At 40.0% G+C, this 20872-nt stretch overlaps 1 protein-coding gene across 1 annotated transcript in view; it reads right to left on the bottom strand.

Moving 5' to 3' along the window:
* PTPRD (protein tyrosine phosphatase receptor type D) overlaps positions 1 to 20872 on the bottom strand; it is a 513284-nt gene that overhangs the window by 68552 nt on the left and 423860 nt on the right. The window contains exon 28 of the mRNA XM_054986312.1: positions 7974 to 8149. Within this exon, the coding sequence (XP_054842287.1) occupies positions 7974 to 8149 (176 nt within the window). The remainder of the gene's footprint in view (positions 1 to 7973; positions 8150 to 20872) is intronic.

Consider the following 20872-nt stretch of genomic DNA (forward strand, 5'->3'; position numbering starts at 1 on the left):
TGAAGAACCTCTCTAACTGGTGGCAAAAATGAAACCGAGAGTTGGGGGCATCATTCTTCCCAGAGAGCAGGCTTCCCAGAGAGTGGGAAACCTGTGCTCTGAGAGGGGGGCAGACGCCCCCTAGAGGAAATTTTAGCTATAGAACCTACTGATCGGCAAGCTTGCACATGTGCAGTCCCATGTGGACTGCACAGAAGACTGAAAATGAACTGAAACATGTTCTGTTTGAGAGCCAGTTTGATGTAGTGGTTAAGAGCACTGGACTCTAGAGAGCTGGGTTTGATTCCCCACTCCTCCACTTAAAGCCAGCTGGGCAACCTTGGCTCAGTCACAGCTCTCTCTGAGCTCTCTCAGCCCCACCATCTCACAGGGTGATTGTTGTGGGGATAATAATAACATAACAACTTTGTAAACTGTTCTGAGTGGGTGTTAAGTTGTCCTGAAGGGTGGTATATAAATTGAATGTTATTATTATTATTGCTATATTTACAACAAAGACTTTTGTGTTAAAAGGATCTAGCCCTAACAGTGTGTGTACTACATCCAGCGCTGTGATCCCATTTGAGAGTAAGCAAACAAACTAGGCTCCACCAGTCAGTGTGGGGGGGAGGGGGGAGGACTGAATCCAGTCTTCTACTACTTCTTCCTAACAGTTATCCATGGGAATCTATTTTTGACTACTGGAGGAGGCCAATGAATTGTGTTTGTGATATTCTATCTAGATGGAGATATGAGTATTGAAACTTTATTTTGTGTGTTTAAAGTGCATAGATAGATCAGGGTGTCTGGCTTTAAGTACAGTATTACTAAGGTAAGGAAAACACTGTTAATGATTGTGATATGGAATATCAATCAGTCCTCTATATAAATTGTCAAATGCCCTACTAGAGCTGTTGAAACCCACTGTAGTAGCTAACTCATTGCTAATGAAATCACAACATTTCTGCCCTCAATAATGTATTTTAGCGGACATAAAGTAGATAATAAAAATGTTCTTTCTACAAAGTAATATTTTAGTTTTGTTCCACGCTCCTTCTACCCTCAGCTGTTTTCCCACAGTAATTTATATTTTTAATTGGTTAAATAAGGCAGCATGGAAGATATTTGTGACCATAGTGGGTGTGCAAGTAGAGAGGAAAAAAAATCAAAACATTAAAATATTTCAGAAAAGAATCCTACCATGAGGCACAAATATAGGAATACTAATGTTTTAAATTGCTTTATGTATTCCTGCCTTGTAACTATCAGTTGCTTTCTTTAATCTCTAGTTTCCACCCCTTAATATTTTCCTTTCATTTCATATAAACAAGACTCATGCATGTAACAAATATGTTATCAGCATTCTTCCATGCACCGTGATGTGTATAATCCTTTTTGATATAGAGTATGTGTGTGATAGCACAGTAATGGGGCTGAATTTCTCTCTGAGGGCTGGTTAGGTCAGGTGAGATTCAGGAGATGACATTTAAAGCATAAACAATAAAGTGTAAAGGGTGATAAATGAAAAGCTCCCCTTACTCTGCAGCTTCCCTATGGGCAAACAAATGAATAACTAATTCACTGTAACATCTTCATTCAATGTTCTCAGCTGCTGAATATGTAAGTTCTCAAAGCTGGGGTTAGTCAGACATCTAACAAATGCTAATGAACCAATGAAGTTTGTTTCTGCTGATGTTCTTCCCCCTCCAAAAAAATCCCTTTATCTATGCAGCACAGGTTAGAAATGCTGAAGCAAAGCTGCAGGACTGAGCTACAGGAAAGCAAGTAAACAAAAATGTGATGGAAGATAGAAAGGAGATGAAGTCCCACAGCAGAATGCTCTTGCCTTCAAGATAAAATAATTATCAAGGCTGCCAGCATAAGGAAAAACACTCTTCTCCCTTGCTCTCTGTCCCCCAAGCAGGATAAAATACAAAACCAAAAGAATAGCCGCATTGCTAGAATTCAAGTTGCATTTTAATAGTTGTTCAGAGCTTGCTTATTTCATTTGGGCTATTTTGTCTGTTCATGATACTGAAAATTTAGAAAGCAGGCAAATCAGACTGTCCTCCTGTTTTGAGGCTAGCACAAACTATGACCCAGCAACCTGACGGCATCTCATAAACCGAATTACTGTTGTCATGTATCATAAAAAAGTAACACTCCTACTATGACACCCAGCTGTTTATTTTCAATATAAAGTTCCAGAAAATGATGAAATCAAGTGGTTGATGGTAAACTAAATTCATATAATGATGATGCTGTGGGAAAATCTGATGTTCTGGTAGGGAATGACCTCTCAAGTCTGGACAGGATGAGTTTATATCTGACAGATCATGTAAAGAAACAAAGACAAAAGAAGCACCCTCAGCAATATAGACCTGCACTAATAATGGGAAAACCACCGCTAAGGAATAGACAAGAGGAAATAATATGGACAAAGTATTCTCATCTAGATTATGAAAACTTTTAAGTGACACAGTGCAATTTCTAACTATTATACAAATATAGATTCTCAAAGGGTACATAAGATTTCAATCATAAATACAGGCAACCAGCCAGATATAGCAAACAGGCACAATTAGTTATGCTTACAACAGAAGTATTTGGTTCAGAATACATTCAAAAAGACAAAGTCCAAAAAGTGCTTTCTTGTAAACTTTCTTCAATTTTCTTTAATTTCTGGAGATTTCACCAATTTCTATATTGGTGCTAGTTAACGTAGATGGCGAGCTTCCAAGGACCGTAGACCCAACAAGGAACCGGTCATTGATAACACTTGTTTGTGAGGAAGACCCTTCATCAGGGGTCACATAGACCCAGCCATCTTATCGGAGCTGACGCGTGTGAATTCTCAAGCGGCAGCCAGATGCACCCTAATCTTGGCTGTGCGCACGGTCCTTGGGAACTCGCCATCTACGTTAACTAGCACCAATACAGAGACTTTTCTTCTGAAATTAAAGAAAATTGAAGAAAGTTTACAAGAAAGCACTTTCTGGACTTTGTCTTTTTGAATGTATTATGAACCAAATACTTTTGTTGTAAACATAACTAATTGTGCCTGTTCGCTATATCTGGCCGGTTGCCTGTATTTATGAATGAAATCTTATGTACCCTTTGAGAATCTATATTTGTATAATAGTTAGATTGCACTGTGCACTGTGTCACTTTAAAGTTTTCATAATCTAGATGAGAATACTTTGTCCATATTATTTCCTCTTGTCTATTCCTTAGCGGTGGTTTTTCCATTATTAGTAAAGAGGCAAGGATGTTTTTGACCAAAGTTGGTCTTCTTATCTTGATTCATCTGATTTAGCCACACTGATCCATGCTACTGTAACATCTGCACTGGCATATCCTAATGTGCTCTATGAGGAACTGCCTTAAAATGACCTAGAAGCTTTAATTACTACAAAATTTAGCAGCCTGTCATTGGACTCTGGTCAGCAGCTTTGAACATACCTCTGAAACATCTCCACAGGTTGCATATTTGCTTTCAGGTACAATTTAAGATGCTGGCTTACCTTTAGAGAGCTTTACAACCTGGGACCCACATATCTATAGGACTGCAACTCCCAATATGAACCCAAGCACCAGTTCTGCCCCTTCAGCCATCTCCTTGTCACCATGCCAGCACACAAATTGACTGATTCTCTCTCTGTCTGTTCTAAGGCATTTTTAGCCAGTGGACCAATTTTATGTATCAAGGGCTTTACCTGTTACAAAGGTCAATATGGCTCTGTGAAGAAAGGATGAATAGGTATTACTATCCTACTAGGGATGCCTGAGCACCTGCCAGTTCAGCTCGTACCCTGTTCATGAACTGTGAACAGAGATGCAATTTCTGGATTATCAGTTTCATAGGTTGTCAATCTGTGGATGTTACAGTGAAACAGGTTGTTTCACTGTGTTCCTTACTAACCATGCAATACAATCAGTTGGCTTTTTGCTCATTTGGGTTTGCAAACAGCCAGAATGAAGTCTACTACCTCCCTAGTGATCAGCTCACATCTGATTGCTACCTTCAAACATGGTAAGCTCAGCCATCAAATGTGTTCATAGTGAAATTCACAGTATCCTTATACTATACTAACTTGCACGTTGACTTGCTGTCTCCCCCCCGCCCCTATGTTTTATTGTACTATTTACCTGTTGGCATTCTGTTATTTGCCTTGAATTCCAGGGTATTCCAATAAATACACACACATTCTTTAAGATTATACAACAGGAATCTTCAGCTCAGACTTATTGACATAGAATCATAGAGTTGGAAGGGACCTCTAGAGTCATCTTGTCCAATCCCTTGCACAATGCAGGAAATTCACCTCACCTCCCCACACCCCCAGTGACCCCTGCTCCATACCCAGAGGTCAGTGTTCCACAAAATTTCTGAAGGGGTATCACAAAATTATTATTAAAAATAAGTTTTATTTACAGATGCCACACAGAGTACTTCTCCAGGCCTCACCCCAGTCAATGCCATCAGCCTCATATCACTCTGCTACACAGGCATGCATGGTGCATCTGAGGTGAAGGTTGTTGAATGTATTTTGCTACCATTTCTGTATGGCAGAATCTCCTGTGGTCAGTGGAGATTGGAGCTGCCATGAATAGCATTTAAACTCTGCCCATCAGAGCTAAGTGCTCAGTGGGACCATGAGAACATTTTGTGTGTCTCACCACTCTCAAGCTCACCTTGCCCACACATCCCTGCTGTGGCTGCTGTCATCTTGCACCACCTGGCATGCACAACAGAGTGGATCAAAAGGTAGCCCCAACAACTCAACAAAGTGAGGCAGGCAAAATGGGGATTTTTCTTCCCTATGAAGAAAAATGAGGGAAGAAACTGGTGTTTTGAGGTTCTATCTGAAGAGGAATTGATTAAGGGTTATATTGAGCACACACAACGTGGCCCTGATCTTTCTTCATAGGATTATTGGCTGTCCACCTACTTGAACCCATACGTTAGTGTTCGATCCCACTGATTTTCAGGATCAGTAACTATAAACTTCTCCATCTCCTCTTGCTCTCCCTCTTTCCCTCCTGTCCTCTACTTTGCCAGCTATACTCACCTTGCAGTGTTTTGTAGACCTGGTATAATCTTATAGGCGGCTTCACATTCTTCCATCAAAGCAGCTATCTATCAGGCATGCACAAAACTTATTGCAGCCCACCACTCATTTATTATAACCTTTGCCTCAGAATCTACTAGCTTAGGTTGGAAACTGACTAAAGCATACAAGCACCACTTCTAGCAAAACAATTCAGATACTGCTAGTAGAGAATCTATGATTTCCTCGTTTAATTATAGATTGAGAACAACCTCATGATTTTGCATTTATGAAGGGAAGGGCCATGGCTCAGTTGTTTCAGCACCTGCTCTTCATGTATAAGGTCCCAGGCTTAATTCTTGACATCTCCATTTAAAGGATCTTAGATAACAGATGCTGAGAGACCTTTCCCTGCTTAAAATTTGGAAAACCAATGTCAGTCAGAGGAGAAAATTAGATGGATCAGTGATCTGATTCAATATAAGGCAGCTTCATATGCCGTCTCAATTGTGCAATAAAAATAATTTTTACTCAGTACCTATGGGCCATATATAGTCTAAAGAGGAAGTGAGATAATGAGTATAACATTTGTTCTCATTACAAGAAATGGGTCCCAATAATAATACTAACAATAAGTATATGGGCTGTCATTGATCAGGTAGTAAAAGATCGCATATTCTCTATCTATAAAAACCCATTTTAACTAATAGATAGGGAGTAATCTTAAGCAAGACTACTTGGAAGAAAGTCCTGTTTTATTCAATGGGGCATACTCCCAGGAAAGCATAATCTGGACTGCAGTAACAGCCTCCCCTATACAAAATATACCACGTAATTGAACTCACAGTATGTGCTATCACAAAACAAAACCATAAACTAGAAGTATTATGATTCTGGCCAACACATTTGACAGAATAAACAGACAGTAAAGTTAACTGGAGCCTGCAAAAAGCAATTAATAAGTAGAATGAGCAAAACTTTATTTGGATATTTCAAAACGTATTTCTGTGAATAGTCTAGCAGTAGACTGCAATGTTATGATAAATTGTGAACATTTAATAACAAAATCTTCTGCAAAGGACTGTTTGTTCCCATCATACTGAGCAATAGCACTGATACCATTTAGAAGTTACCTTTATTATTAAAGCAGATAATGAGGAAAGAGGCAGAGTTTCATTTGCTTAACTCAAAACAATATTCCACATTGGGGCCAACCAAAGCCTGCTCTGCCAAGATAAAATAGAATAAATTGATGAAAATTAACCCTGCAGTGATAATTACGAGTAGATATTTGAAAGAAGAGACATTAATAAAGGTCTTTTCAGCATGGTGCTTTTTCATTGGTTCAGGCCCCATACTGCATCGATTTCTCTCCAGACCTCTGCACACACAGGCAAAATACCCCAATTCATTCTCCAAACTGCTTCCCAGACTTTTTTTTGTGTTCTGCACAGATAATGGCTGCATCTGCCTTAGAATCAAACTTATTGCAACCAAAGTTAATTTAAAAAAAAAAAAAAAAACTTCCCCTGGCTTTTTTATGGCTTTTCTCCCTGTGCACAGACTCTGATGTTTTTGCCCCAGCAAAATTAAACTCGAGCTTTTTTGAAGTACTGAATGCTTTCTTTGGTGTGAGACCTGGCCCTTGTCCTGCCTTTCGCTGTTCTCTTTATCCCCCTGCATCTGGATTGGTTAAACAGCAACCAATCCAGTTTTTTCCTGAGTTCAAATAAATAAATAAATAGCAACATTGTAACATTGGTGCCATTAAAATGACCAAGGAAGGAAGGAAGGAAAACCCTTGCAAGTTTCCTCTGCAATTGGCTGAGGAAACTGGCCAGTCCTCAGTGGATTGGCTAAGGAAACTGAGGAGTTCTCAAAGTCTTCAGCAGAAATGGGGCATTTTTCTAAGGCAGGAATAACAAACAGACTCCACTTTGATTTGACTCAAAGTATAGAATTAAATAATCGAAGGAGTATGGGGCCGGAACTGATGAATAAAATGGATCCAATCCTCATGGGATGAAAATGCAGAAAGACTATTGCAAAGTTCACCATGTGGAAGAGGCCAACGTTTGAATATGCAGGCAAACTAAAAGAAATGCAACTGATCACAAAATACAGTCTCCTGAAACTATTGAACGCTGGAATAACACAGTATTTCAGGATGTGTTTGCTTAATGCAATTGGTTTTGATAACAGCATCTAGTGGTTTTTCAAACTGGAAACATCAAGTGATGCTGTTAACCCATCAACCCAACCTATCACAAATTGTCTTTTCATATCATATCTCAGCCTACCTTCCCCTTATTAAGTAATAATCCACCATGATAAGCAAGAAAGATATGTACTAGTTGAACATGATAGCACTGGAAGATAAGCACTAATGATTCTTAGAGTTTATCACTAGGAAAACTTGAAAATGCTATCGCATAGTCGGGTTTGCTTAATTAGCCTTTGAATTCTAAAGCAAAACGAGGAGAGGTCAGCATGCATTTCAAGATCAATGCAACTGTACTATTTAGCTCAATCATTACATCAAAAGAGTCCATGACTTTTTGTAGCACACAATTTGTTTCCAGAAGAAAAAAGGTCTATAAAACACAGCTAATTCACAGTTCATACAATAAAATAACAATGATCTATTACAATAAAAATAAGCTGTATTTAAAATAACATCAAAAACATAGGACAGAATATAGGCACAAATATTTAAAAAGTTAAGAGTATGCTGGATTGTGCCAAAGAGTCTCCCTAAACCTAGTAGGGAAGGGAACAAGAGAATTATGCATAAAATAAATGATTAAAAAATTAAAAACAGTACACTGTAACTTAAATGAAATTTGAAACAAATGATGGCTTATCATCTTTGCCATTTTAAAGTCAGTTTTATGGATACACCATTACAAAAAGGGCTATATACAAAAATGCAAATATTCTTACCCTGGATCTTTCTTCCAATTTGGTCATCATGACAACAGTTGCACCCCTTTGTTCCCACATCATTCTCCAGAAGTCTCCAAAAGTTTCAGGGAGGGCTCCTTGTGTTGCAATATAGGCATTCTGCTTTCTGTAACCATCTATGTAGTTAGCATTGATATAATCACTGCCTGGTATGCCTATAAACCAAAATAGGGCATACTCTTAAAAGTTTACATAATCTTGCTTTAATTTTCTAGATAAGATGCAAAACAACTTAACATCCAGTAATTTCCAATATAATATAAATTCTTTTCCAGTAACTACTTAAAAACAATTTATTCTTTGTATTTGGGTACTAGGATGGCTGGATAGATGATCAAGATGAATCACAGTCGTTCAAACAATCTGGAAATCTGTGAAGTTGTTGACCTTGAAATTTGCTATTTGTTTGGTCCAATTTAATGTATTAACACATGATATATGAATAATGAAATGGCTTCAAAAATCAAACTTGGCTAATAACTGTGGTTCTAATAAGCTTTACTACCAAAACACTTGTGCCACCACATTATAGTTTTCTAGGGATCCTGACAGTGCTTTGCCATCTTCTAGGCTTGGAGCAGGGGTCACTGGGGGTTTGTGGGGAGGGCAGTTGTGCAGGGACTAACCCTGGAGGTCCCTTCCAACACTATGATTCTACATTATTTATGGATAGGATATAAGAACTCCCAGCTTAATAGCACAGATCTCTACTGATTTCTTCCCTCTATCATGAGCGTTCTCATGATAAATTGAACTATTTATTATTTTTTTTATCCTGCTCTCCCTTGTAGTTCAAGCTTATAATAGCAGATTTTAAAAATTTATAGTCAAAACCAAAATCAACAACGTGAAATCCCCCCTTCCCCCTTAAAACATTCCTGCCATTCAATCCTGCTCAAAAGCACTAGAAAACAGGCCTTGCATTGCCTTCTGAAGATCTCAGTGGTGGGGGCTTCCCTCACCACCTCTGGGAGCACATTCCACAGAGTAGGGTCCACAAAAGAAAAGACCCAGACGCTGTGATAAATAAATCATTATGTAGGCCCCAGAAACCTAATGAAAGGATTCCATGTTTGGGCCATTAGTAGAGTCTATTGTTTGGCATAGGATGCGTGATTATAGGTGGTTGTGAGCTCATTCTGCTGGCTGGTTTGTGTGCAGGAGAGAAAATAATAAATCACACACTAGCTTATATTTAGAAAAGAAATGAGGGTTCTTTATTTTAGGAACTTCATATTCTGATAGGAAAGGAGGAGAGACAGATCCTAAATACCTATCTAAAGATGGTAATGGATGCGAACAAGGCCTGCATCCATGCTTCCAAGATGGAGGGAGGAAGAGGAGAGAGATGTTGCCTGGAACAATGCCAGGAAGAGAATAAGTGAGAGGGAGGAAGTCAGGAGGAAATCCTGAGAATAGCAATCTACATATCAAAGGACAGTCAGGGCAGTAAACAGTAAACAGAGTGCCCTGACCTCTCTATCTTCCTAACTCTTTGGTTTGTCCCCCTCTGAAATTGGAGGAAAGGGACGGCATTGAATCCTCCTCTTCCAACACGCTGGTTGATGCCAGATGGGTCACCTGAATAGGTGGGATCTCCAACAGATAGTTGGTGGGATCTCCTGAAGACAGTTGGTGGCTCACATGGCCATATGAAAGGCCATATTGGCTGAGTCTAAGTAACGAGAGAGCCGGCAAACCAGATACAGCTGATAAAAGGCAGGCTGGGCCACCATGCCAACCTGCTTTTCTAAGAGCAAGGCAGAGTCTATGAGCAAACCCAAACTCTACCCCGAAATCTCCAGGAATTTCCCAATCCAGAGTTTGGCAACCCAACCTCCTTCTGCTTAATTAACACAAACAAGTGTGATTTGTGTGTAGTGGGAGAAGGTACAGGGCTTTTTTCTGGGAAAGGAGGTGGTGGAACTCAGTGGTGGAACTCAGAACCGCACAATAACATCACTTTGGGTCAGCTGGAACAAGGGGGGAGTTGTTTAAAGTTTAAATTGTCCTTGGTGAAAATGGTCACATGGCCGGTGGCCCTGCCCCCTGATCTCCAGAAAGAGCGGAGTTTAGATTGCCCTCCGCGCTGCTCCAGTGGTGCAGAGGGCAATCTAAACTCCCCTCTGTCTGGAGATCAGGGGGCGGGGCCACTGGTCATGTGACCATTTTCAAGAGGTGCTGCAACTCTGTTCCACCGCGTTCCTGCTGAAAAAAAGCCCCGCTGGCAGCTATGTCAAGGCAAAGTTGTTTGATCAGCTGAATCATGTAGTGCAAGGACTTCGTAAACTATACTCCTTCAGACAGCAGGCAAGGATTTTTATGTCATCCAATCATGATTAGCTAAACACTGATGTATAATAGCTCAATCCATGTTAACAAACAGAGGACCCACTAAACAGTACAGTAATACAAACAGTGTAACCACATCAGTGGGTGGCTCAAATTATGAACAATCGCTTTCAAGGTTATTAATAAAGTGAACAAACACAAAAGTAAATTATGAACAAGTAAATTTAAATGCCTATATTATATTTCTTAACATCAATAAAGGTAATAAAGTCCATGAACTCAAGCCTTGTGGTTGAAAGTTAAACTAAAGCACAGAGAAGGCTCCACCAGAGCCCTGATGCCCAACTCGCAGATCCGGTTTGTTCCTGCTGTTTCGTCTTCCGGACGTCTTCAGGGGCAAGCTCTCCTGTGAGTTCCAATTACAGGCAAATAAAAGTATAATAACAATGAAGCAATTCAAAGTCGCAGCTCAAAGGCTATTCAACACAATCACTCGGCTATTAACAGCTGTTAATAGTTTAACTTTCAACCACAAGGCTTGAGTTCATGGACTTTATTACCTTTATTGATGTTAACAAATACAATATAGGCATTTAAATTTACTTGTTCATAATTTACCTTTGTGTTTGTTCACTTTATTAATAACCTCGAAAGTGATTGTTCATAATTTGAGCCACCCACTGATGTGGTTACGCTGTTTGTATTACTAATAGCTCAATCCATGCATGTCTAGTCAGAAGTCCCATTAAGTTACTTCTTGGTAAATGCAGCCTCTCTTGGGTAAGATGAGTATTTGAAAGTTACAAACAGAAGAGATTTTGAGTAAATGAAGCCCCTTCATAATGTTTGAGGACAATAAGCATGACAGAAATTTATTTTGAGATATGAAACGGCAAAGTTCAGCAACATCTAATGAAATGCAGAAACATCCAAATGTTTCTATATACCTATAATATACCTATATAAACCTACATAGTGCATCGATCCCCAAAAGGATGCAGTATTTCTTCATGAGATTGGCAGGCACAGATACCCTCTGTCTTTCCTCATCAGCTTCTTTTCAACAGAGTTTAGGTGAAGAAATATCAGGTGTTTGAAGGGGAGAGAAGGTTTTCTCTTATTACAACTATGCCCTCCAGTTTAGTACAGTGAAGAGTCCAAATGGGCAAATGAGTTAGTCACTTACATAAGGAAAGTGAAGTGGCAAATTCATAAAGGGTTGGGGGGGGGGGCATGGCCGAGCAGCAAAACATCTGCTTTGGCATACCAAAAGTCTTAGGTTCAATCCTGGGCAGGTCCAGATGAACAAAGTAGTAGGTGATGCAAAAGACCCTGGAGGGCTACTGCTAGTCAGAGAAAACACTGATCTTAGCATACAAATTGGTCTGACAGTATAAGATTGTGTGTTCATATGAACGGTAGCTAAATTGCCTCTGCCACCCCACCCCAATATTTTGCTTCATCTATTTTAAGTCAACAGGGGCTGATAATTTTAATGATCTGAAAAATAAGCAGCAGTTGGGGGCACAGATCTCCTTTAAGGATGACTTCATTTCTTTTTAAATTACATATGTTGAAATTTGCATTGTTTCTGTTGTTTATTATGATTCCTTTGTTGCTTTTATTTTCTTTAGATGCAATTGATGAAAAAATAATGTTGGGATATACATCCATGTTAACTGGAGGAATATGGCTTAAGGAAAGAGAAAATAGTGTAACCCCCCCCCCCCCATAGGTTTATTTTTCACAAGGAAGAAACACATCAACACAGATATATTCCAACTGAAAACAACTTTTGAAATCTGATCTCATTCCTCCTTTCCTCCACTCCAGATACAGAAAATCCCAGTGACAGAAGAATGATAACTTAGGAGTAGTTCCAAAGAGAGGTTTATTTGCTGGTCTCATGTGTTCACAAAACATTGGAGAAATGCAAAAAGGTGGACTGACTATGTGGCTATCCCAATCCTGTCAGCTGGCTCAATAAATGAACCATTCAAAGTAAATGGAAGATCTGAAAGCATAACAGAATAATCTCATTAACAGAACTTTCCTTTTGCTAAAAAAAATATTATTTTCCCATGTGCCTAATTTTTCATTCTACCACTCAATTATCTTTGAAGGGGGCTACTAACCTATTGTGACCCTATTTAAATTCCAGTACAGCTTGGAACGGATTTTTAAATTGTATGGATTATTTATGAAGTTTGCTTTGACCTGCAATATCATCCTTGGTGACCCTGAACAATCATAAAGACTTCTAAAATCTGTATAAGCAGCATCCAACTACAGTTAGAATTTGGACAGCTTTTAATGTGGTAGGGAAAGTGAGGATTGTTTGCTTAAGATCAGATAATTCCTTCTAGTTTTCTAAAGTCAGACGACGAGAAAATGCTTTTCCTAAGTCCTAGGTATATGATATAAATAAAATATCCTTTGTACTTGAGTTTATGGCTGTCACATTACTGTCTCCCTCTTGTTATGCATACCAGGTATACAAAACTGTACAGACTTATATCTACTGGTACAGCCATGAGACTGTTGGCCTCATTATAATATACACGGATCTCTTTCAACTGGCTGGATGCTGAGTAGCAGTACAGGTGGGGGGGGCGGAAACAATCATGTTATGTGTTTGCATGCACATACACACACAATATGAAAGACATGGAAGGCATTCTACCAGCGAGTATCTAGCTTGCAAAGTCAGTGTTAAGCCTTTCTAAAGAAGTTTATTTTAAAGGAAACAATTTGGGGTTCACAAACTTCCTCGGTAAATTAGTAGCTTTTTCTCAATTTCCTGAACGTGGAAATACGAGTTAATGATTCAGGAATAAAAAGCAGCTAGGCACAATGCCACACATTCTCCATTTATCAAAGATGATGAAACACTTCTGCACAAAGCAGATGAGAGGGAGAATGAGGCCAACAAGAGAAATCTATACCTAGTGGGTATTATAAACTGAAAGATGTGGGCCAGGCACATATAAAAGAAACATTTTTCTACATAAATTACAGTGACATTACAAATGTCAGGTAGTGTTCTTTGAAGTACATGTTATTTCAAACATAAAAGCCCTGAATATAACACAAAGAGTAACAAATACAAAGAAAAAAAAATCCCTTTTTTGCATAATGTAGCAAACAGATCTGTTTGGAAGACTGGTCTAGAGCCACAACAGAGAAGTCCTCAGATTATCAGAGAGAGGACACTTTGCTAGTACAGCAGCTAAAGTTACTATGATAGTCTTTGAATCCCTCCAGTGCTACTGATATAAGAAGCAAGATTCTGAATAAGATACATCCCCCAGGGTGATAATTTTTCTATTTTAATTAGGCTTGGAAAATGTGAGGTTTATATCCAGCCACACTCCTTTCCTATAGTAATTCAAGAAATTTTTAAAGAACAAACTTAAACTGAAAACCTAAACAAACTCTCAGTCTCTTGGTGCAATGCCAATTGATAATTTCATGTGCCAAACATGATGACAAAATGTCTCAGGGTTTTTGCATCACATTTTATCTCATCTCAAAACCAGCATATTTAGGATGAAACTTGAAATACTGGAAATGTTGATAGTCTTATTGTGCTTCCTAAGAGCTATAAATGACTGGCCACTGGTGAAGACAGATTGCTAGACTAGTTAAGACTATTGGCCTGGTCCACCAAGACACTTATTATTATGGAGTCTACACTGCTAGTCCGGGTCCCCATTAATGATTGGATGACCAAACAATCCCAATAATTCTGTTATTGGTTTATTCCACTTTAATCCCAACCTTCTTTCAAAGAGCTCTAGGCAGTGTACATAGTTCCATTCCTTCCTGTGAGGTAGTTTATATTTAAATGAACTTTAAGAGTTCAGGGGGGCTCAGTGTGTCTTTTAGTGCAAGTCTCTGCAGTCTATGTCTAATGGCACACCCAATTGACCTTAAAGTGCTTTTACTTAATAGTGAAGTGATTTGGCCTAAGGTCTGTGGATAGGAAACAATATCTGGTGCTAGACATTAACGCTAATGCCCTTGTGCGGGTCCCCAGGAGGGGCAGGGTATACTTCCTGCCCATCCTCCATCCTGGCACAGGCTTTCGCAGGCCTCAGATCTAGGGGCCCTAGGAGGGGTTTCACCACCCAAGCCGAATAGCACCCTTGGGGAACAACTGCCACTTGTCCTGCCCTCTCTATATCCTCCCACAGCATCCCCTCATTTCCTCTCTGGTCTGCTTTTGGAGTCCTCCTTATATTTCCTCCCCCATGATATTTCCTCCCCCTATCCCCACTCCCAATGTGTAAGCCAATCCCAGGGCCAGGAGCTGGAGAACGGCCCAGAGGAAGTCCCAATCCCCTGAAGCATCAGGGTGGGGGCAATCCAGGGAGCTCTCTGGCTCCCCTTTGTCCAATCAGTAGCTGCGATTGCGGCAGGTTCCCTGGCATTCTCCTGCATCCCTGGCTAAGTGGGGTTGGGGTCACGAGGCAGCCTTGTCATGATGCTGCATGGGTGCATCATGTTGCTGTCTCGCTCCTGTTGGCTGGTTGGTGGTACCACCTCAGTTCTTCTGCCTGCAGTTGCCTTGTCTCCACTGCCAATTGCTCAATGGTTGCAGGCTTCAGCTGTCTGTGGTTTCCTGTGGCCTGATCCCTGACATCACTCCTGTCTGCCTGCTGGTCGCGGCTCTCTGTGACATGTCTGTTGCTGTTCTTTGCTGCTTAACCGCTCTTCCGGAGTGAGTTGGGGGCCCCAGGTCAAATGGACGAAGGAATGGTGTAGCCACCGCCCTGCAAGTTGAGTGGTGGTGGTGGGAGACTAAGTCCGGGGCAGGTAGAGGCACTGTCCCTAGACTCCTTGCTTACTCAACTGGCTTTGAGAAGGCAATTAGTAGGAAACACTGCTAGTGGGGAAATGCATGAGAAAACTTTACTAAAACACACATAAGTACTTCTGCCTTGTTCTAACAAATTATCTTTTTTAAAATTGTACTGATGTATGCATTAATATTGCCTCCACATACAATCTATACTTCATGTACATATACATATAGAATAAATTTAGTTATCCGTACATCCAATACAAACTTGTTTCCCCCTTTTCTCCCCCCCCCAAGAGGAACGACCAACAGATTATCCACCCTCTTAGGGGGTGGGAAACTCTTTTTGGGTTAATTTAACTTCCAGTAACATATACTGCTCAATAAAGCAATGCAAACTGTGGAAAACAGAACTAGCTATTGTTTGATATTAAATAGAGAGGTGATGTCATTTTATAGAATCACTTCTCTTACTGCTGCTGCCATGCCATGCCATGCCATGCCAGGGGGTGGGGTGGGAAACCCTGGGCAACACTATGTCACATTTGATAGCATGCTACTTATCAGATGGTGCAGGCAATTTGAGTAAATTTAGCAAACCTTTTTTAGCTCCCATAGCTTGAGGGCATCTTTACTCACAAACACAACAATTGCCATCATTACGTAAATTTGGGGACAGCAGTTCTTTGGGTATGGGGAGGCTCCTGCACCTCCCTCAAGCATGTGCAAAGTGCACACTCCAGGAGGCCTTCTGCTGACATAACTTCTAGTTTAAAATGGAAGCAGTGGTGGCTCAGCAGGGCCAAACAGGTCCTAAAATATAGTGAAATTTTAACGTTTTGGTCCAATTTGAGCCAGCTGAGCTACCACAGCTTCCATTTTGAACTGGAAATTACCACAATAGAAGACCTTCTGTGCACCATTTTTGTGTGCTCTGGGGACTACAGCAAGCCTCCCAACAGCAGGAGTGGATGGAGGCAGATGGGAGGTTCCCCTGCCCCAATAAGGGGGCTGGCAATCCTAGAACCAGTCCATAGAATGTGGATTTTAAAAAAAACACAAAATGGAAAAAAACAGAAAGATTTCTCTACAAACCTGACTGAAGTCCCAGGTTTGCAAAAAAATCTGAAATCTTTAAAAAAATGAAGAGTTAACTCCCTAAAATAAAAGAAACAATACTTGTAGCTTTCATGAAAGAACACCCAGTATGTTCTGAAATCTTAGGAATGTTTTAGGGATTGCCCAGCCTTCCAAGCCTTGTCATTTGTAAAGCAAAATTATGAGGAAGGAAGCAAGGATGAACTTGGAGACAAAACAGCTATGGAAAAAGTACCATTCCCCTCCCCATCATGCCCTGATGGAGGAGGCTTTACCAGGGAGAGGTCTAGCAGCTACCACTAGAGACCTATTATTCACACAACTTGGCTGGTCCCAGTGATGGTGGCCACCAGACAACTCAACCAGATTTTTCCTGAGGAGAGGCTGCTAAAAGGCAGTAGGGTTGTCAACCTCCAGGTGGAGCTCAGAGGCCTCCCAGAATTATAACTAATCTCTAGAACACAGAGACTAGTGTGGGAGGGTGGACTCTATGGCCTGCTGAGCTCCATCCCCTCCTCAAACTCCATCCTCCCCAATCTCTACTCCCAAAATCTCCATGAATTTCTAAACCCTGATCTGGCAACCTTAGGAGGCAGGAAGGAGGGAAAGTGAATATAGGGCAGAACATAAAGACAGGTTGGCTGGGAAGGAGAGAAGCAGGGCGACAAGGGAGGGATAAATAATGGGAAGGGTGATATAGGGGGATGTCTTCTAATAGTGTTTGCATAATTCGGTCATAATTTTCATCATTATTGTACAAGAAATAAGTACTTAGTTGTTCCAGGGGGTTCCCAAATATTTTTCCTAAAAGCACCACCAAACTCTTTTTCATGCAGTCATATACAACCTACATGTGCAAATTTTTCCAGCACAAAACTGCCCCAAGAGATCGGGGCCCACAAGAATCTCACTTGCTGTAGCTTTTGATTTACTACAGGCTGCTTTAATAAACTGTACTAAAAAGGCTTCACAACAAGCTAAACATTTTGTGTATACAAAGGTAAATGAAATGAGAGTCAAACAAAGAGGCTGGTAATGCAGACCTCAGCATTCTTCTTTTGATTTACTGGGAAAAAAAGTTGTCATCTTAAATAGCTTTAATTAGACTTCACACTTTATTTGCAGACTGAAATCACATCATGAAATTGTTTCAAGTCTTGACAAAGGCTAAGCACTGCACAATCTCCCTACTTACGGCAAATTAAACCATAAACCTTTGTTTCAGCCATGCTTTCCAAGGAAATGTGCAATTAAAGTATATTTTAAAGGAGAGTTTGAAGTAATAGGATTAAGCTCCATAGCACTTGTAAACAATTACCTTCAGAAAATACAATGAATGCACAAAGAAAATGAAGACGAAATGCTAGTGGGATTTTTTTTTAAAAAAACCTAAGAGATGAAGTGAGCTAGAGCCAATATTGGTGCAAATAAAAATGATCTTTGTAATAATACTGGCTTGTAAGAAGATATATATTTGTAAAGTTGAAAGCTATCACAATAAAACATTGCAAGTAAAAATTAATTTGAAAAAGTGTGCCACCCATAAAACTTTAATAATAAAAATGAGTCTGATGTACACAGTTCTGGGGAAATGTACAGGAGAGAAGTGTAAATTAAAATTACCTAGTATACACATGGAGAAAGGGTATAGAATTTCACGAAATTTCAGTTAGGAAACCCAAATTTCTTGAATGGAAAATACTGAAGGATGATCTGCAGAAAACTCATGGGGTTCCACAGTTGTGGCTGCAAACACAAATTCTTTATATTTGTATCTCATACCCCCTCCATAAAGCTCAGGAGAATGCCTATGAGGTATATGGTCCCTTCTTTAACTTCCTTGTAAGGATATTTTAGGTTGAGAGATTGTGGCTCACTCAAGCCCACCTAATGAACTTTATGGTTGAACAGAGGTTTGAACTTGGGCTCTGTGGTCCTAGAACTGTACCACATTTGCTAAATTCTGACACTTCACAGAACAAAATTGGACCCAATCCAGAGCCAATTATGGCAGGTTGCCAAATCCTACTGCCTTCTAATGACTACTTAATGGAAAATACAAAAAGCACTCAGATGCTGACTCTCAGCACATTCATTTCAGTGGAAAATCCCTAGAAGGATAAAATAAAAGTCCTGAAATAGACATTCTGGGTTTGGCATATCTGGCGAAATTCCTTACATTTTTTCTGTAACAACTGCAAAGACACATTTCCATGGTAACCCAAAAACGAATGCAGCTGTGAAATGAATTTAATGGTAGGCAGCCTATATATTTTCATATTTAGAATGTTTACAGTTTCTTCACAGTCTGACAATATGGTACAATAAAGCCTCCAAGTCTGGAAAAAAGAATTCAGGTGAAATACTACACTACAATCCTATGTTTTAAAATTTAGCATCTCAGAAATGTGGAAGGGACTCTGATATATTTTATACCAAATTCTTGTAAAAGCTCTAATCCAAAGGGAAGTGAGATAAATGTAGCTGTTTTAAAAGAGATTGCAACCAAGTGCGAGAAGCTGATTTAAGCTGGCATGACCACATCAGTTCATGGCAGTGGAGCTCAACGACAGCTCAGGCCAAATGGAAAGCATGCCTACTACAGGCTGAGAGGATTGCACCCATTAGGTGTCTCCAGTTATTCAGCACCCATTCAGTGCCTTGCAGGAGAATGAATGAACTGCTTCCCCTGAAAATGGATTCTGTTGGAGATGATGTCATTTAATAGGAAAACTTTCCCTGCGGTGCTTTCATCTGAGATGCCTTTTTCATATAGGCATGACATAAGATGATGTACAAACACTGTAGTGAACATCACATGTTCTCATTGTTGCTTGCAAAATACTACCTATTGGGAACAACATAAGAAAGAATCTGCAGAATACTGTGTTTTCCTACTAAAAAAAAAATTAAAATTAGCATTTCCTGGCCTCGTAATTTATCTATCTTATTTGCATCCAGCCCTCTGGACAGTACACAGAGGGTCATTATCTGTTGACACCACCCTGTTAAGTGGCTTAGGCTGAGAAATAAGTGACATTCACAGCTAAGCGGGAATCGAAACTCAAGTCCACCTAGTCCTAACCTGATACACACAAACATTCCCAAATCGATATTCAAATGAAACACTGATGGAAAAGTAACGTTTGGATTATGAGTTACCATTATATTTTGTGCATGCCACATGACCAAAATAAAAGCAACCTGCAGCCCTCAAAACCAAGGAAAAAACAGCCTCCTCCTCTCTCAAAATTCCCTTCGCTTCCTCTTTCAGTACTAATTATGGCTAGTATGACATCTGCATCAAGTTGAAATATGGGCCGTAGTTATCTTTAAACAAATGTTTGAGACGCAGGTGGAAGCAAGTATAAACAAGCTTCAAAGTTAAATGCTTAGCATTTTAGCTGCTGGGCTTATGAAAGCTTTGGGTTCAGTGAGAGATTTAAATTCTGTCAGCTCCCTAGGTCCACTGCTCATTTGAGCTCTCTGATGTGTGTGTGTGTGGGGGGGGGGACCTTTATATAGCTGCAGCAATTGCATAGAATCCTCATCCAGGCTTTCTGAACTTTGGGAATACTTCTTTCTATGTAATTTTGTCCATGTAATATTTTAATGTGGTTAAATGGTGAATAATTAAAAGACTTTACCAATGCAGCTGCTTGGTTGTGGATTTCTGTATATAAGGGCCAGCATGTGGTTATTGATGGCTTTCCTTATGATTAATTTTTTGGTATGGGAACTGCTCTTGTGACTGGCCAAACAAATCTATGGCATGTCAAAATTTTGATTCGTCACTTCACACCTGATATTTGAAACGTTTTCCAGGAGATAGTTCAGTATACATATCAAAGTGTGTCAAAATATTGACAGAACCAGCAACTGCATACTGAAAGTTAATAAATAATGGCATCACTACATAAAAATGGTTTTGCAAAAATCAAGCCCGATTTTGTACTTTGGATGTTTTTTTACAACAACCTTACCTGCATTTTGAGTTCCTGCATCCATCATAAAGCTACAGTTAATTCTGAAATCAATATTATCACCTTAGCAGAAGCACAGTAAAATAAATTCATGCAACATTTTTGTCACAGATATCTGATGGCAAATGGATGAGTGACTCACATCTGAGAAAGAGCTCTGTAAAATTCAGGATTTTGCATTGAAGTTAACAGCAGTGAAAGCTTGTTCACTTATACCATTGTTTAATGTTGCTTGTAATTGTTACTAGAGATGGGCACAATCCGCATTACGATCGAAAAAACCCACAATAATGGCGATCGCACGATCGTGACCCGGCGGATCGTGATCGTCCACAGCCAACGATCCAGCGATCAGGAGGGGCCTGGATTGGGGCGATTGGGTTCGGATCGGGGATCCAGACACTCAGGCACCGGCAATCTATTCCCCTGGCAATGGAGCCAGGGTGTCGCTGGTGCATGATCATCAGGTCGCTGGTGCATGATCATCAGGTGGCTCCAAAACTCCTGCTGGTGGGTAATTAAGCAAACTACTGGGAGATTGCCCCCACTGGCAGCTATCTGGGATTCCTAACACACACTACTGCAACAGTAACTACTGTAACTGCAGAAAGTGAGACTTTTGGGAAATTCACAGGTTTGGCGTGGGGGAGGTTAGAGGACTCACAGCAGATTGGGGAACAGAGTTAGAAACAACCACATAT

The sequence above is a fragment of the Eublepharis macularius genome, chromosome 8 (genome assembly GCF_028583425.1).
Source record: "Eublepharis macularius isolate TG4126 chromosome 8, MPM_Emac_v1.0, whole genome shotgun sequence".
NCBI classification, from domain to species: Eukaryota; Metazoa; Chordata; class Lepidosauria; order Squamata; family Eublepharidae; genus Eublepharis; species Eublepharis macularius.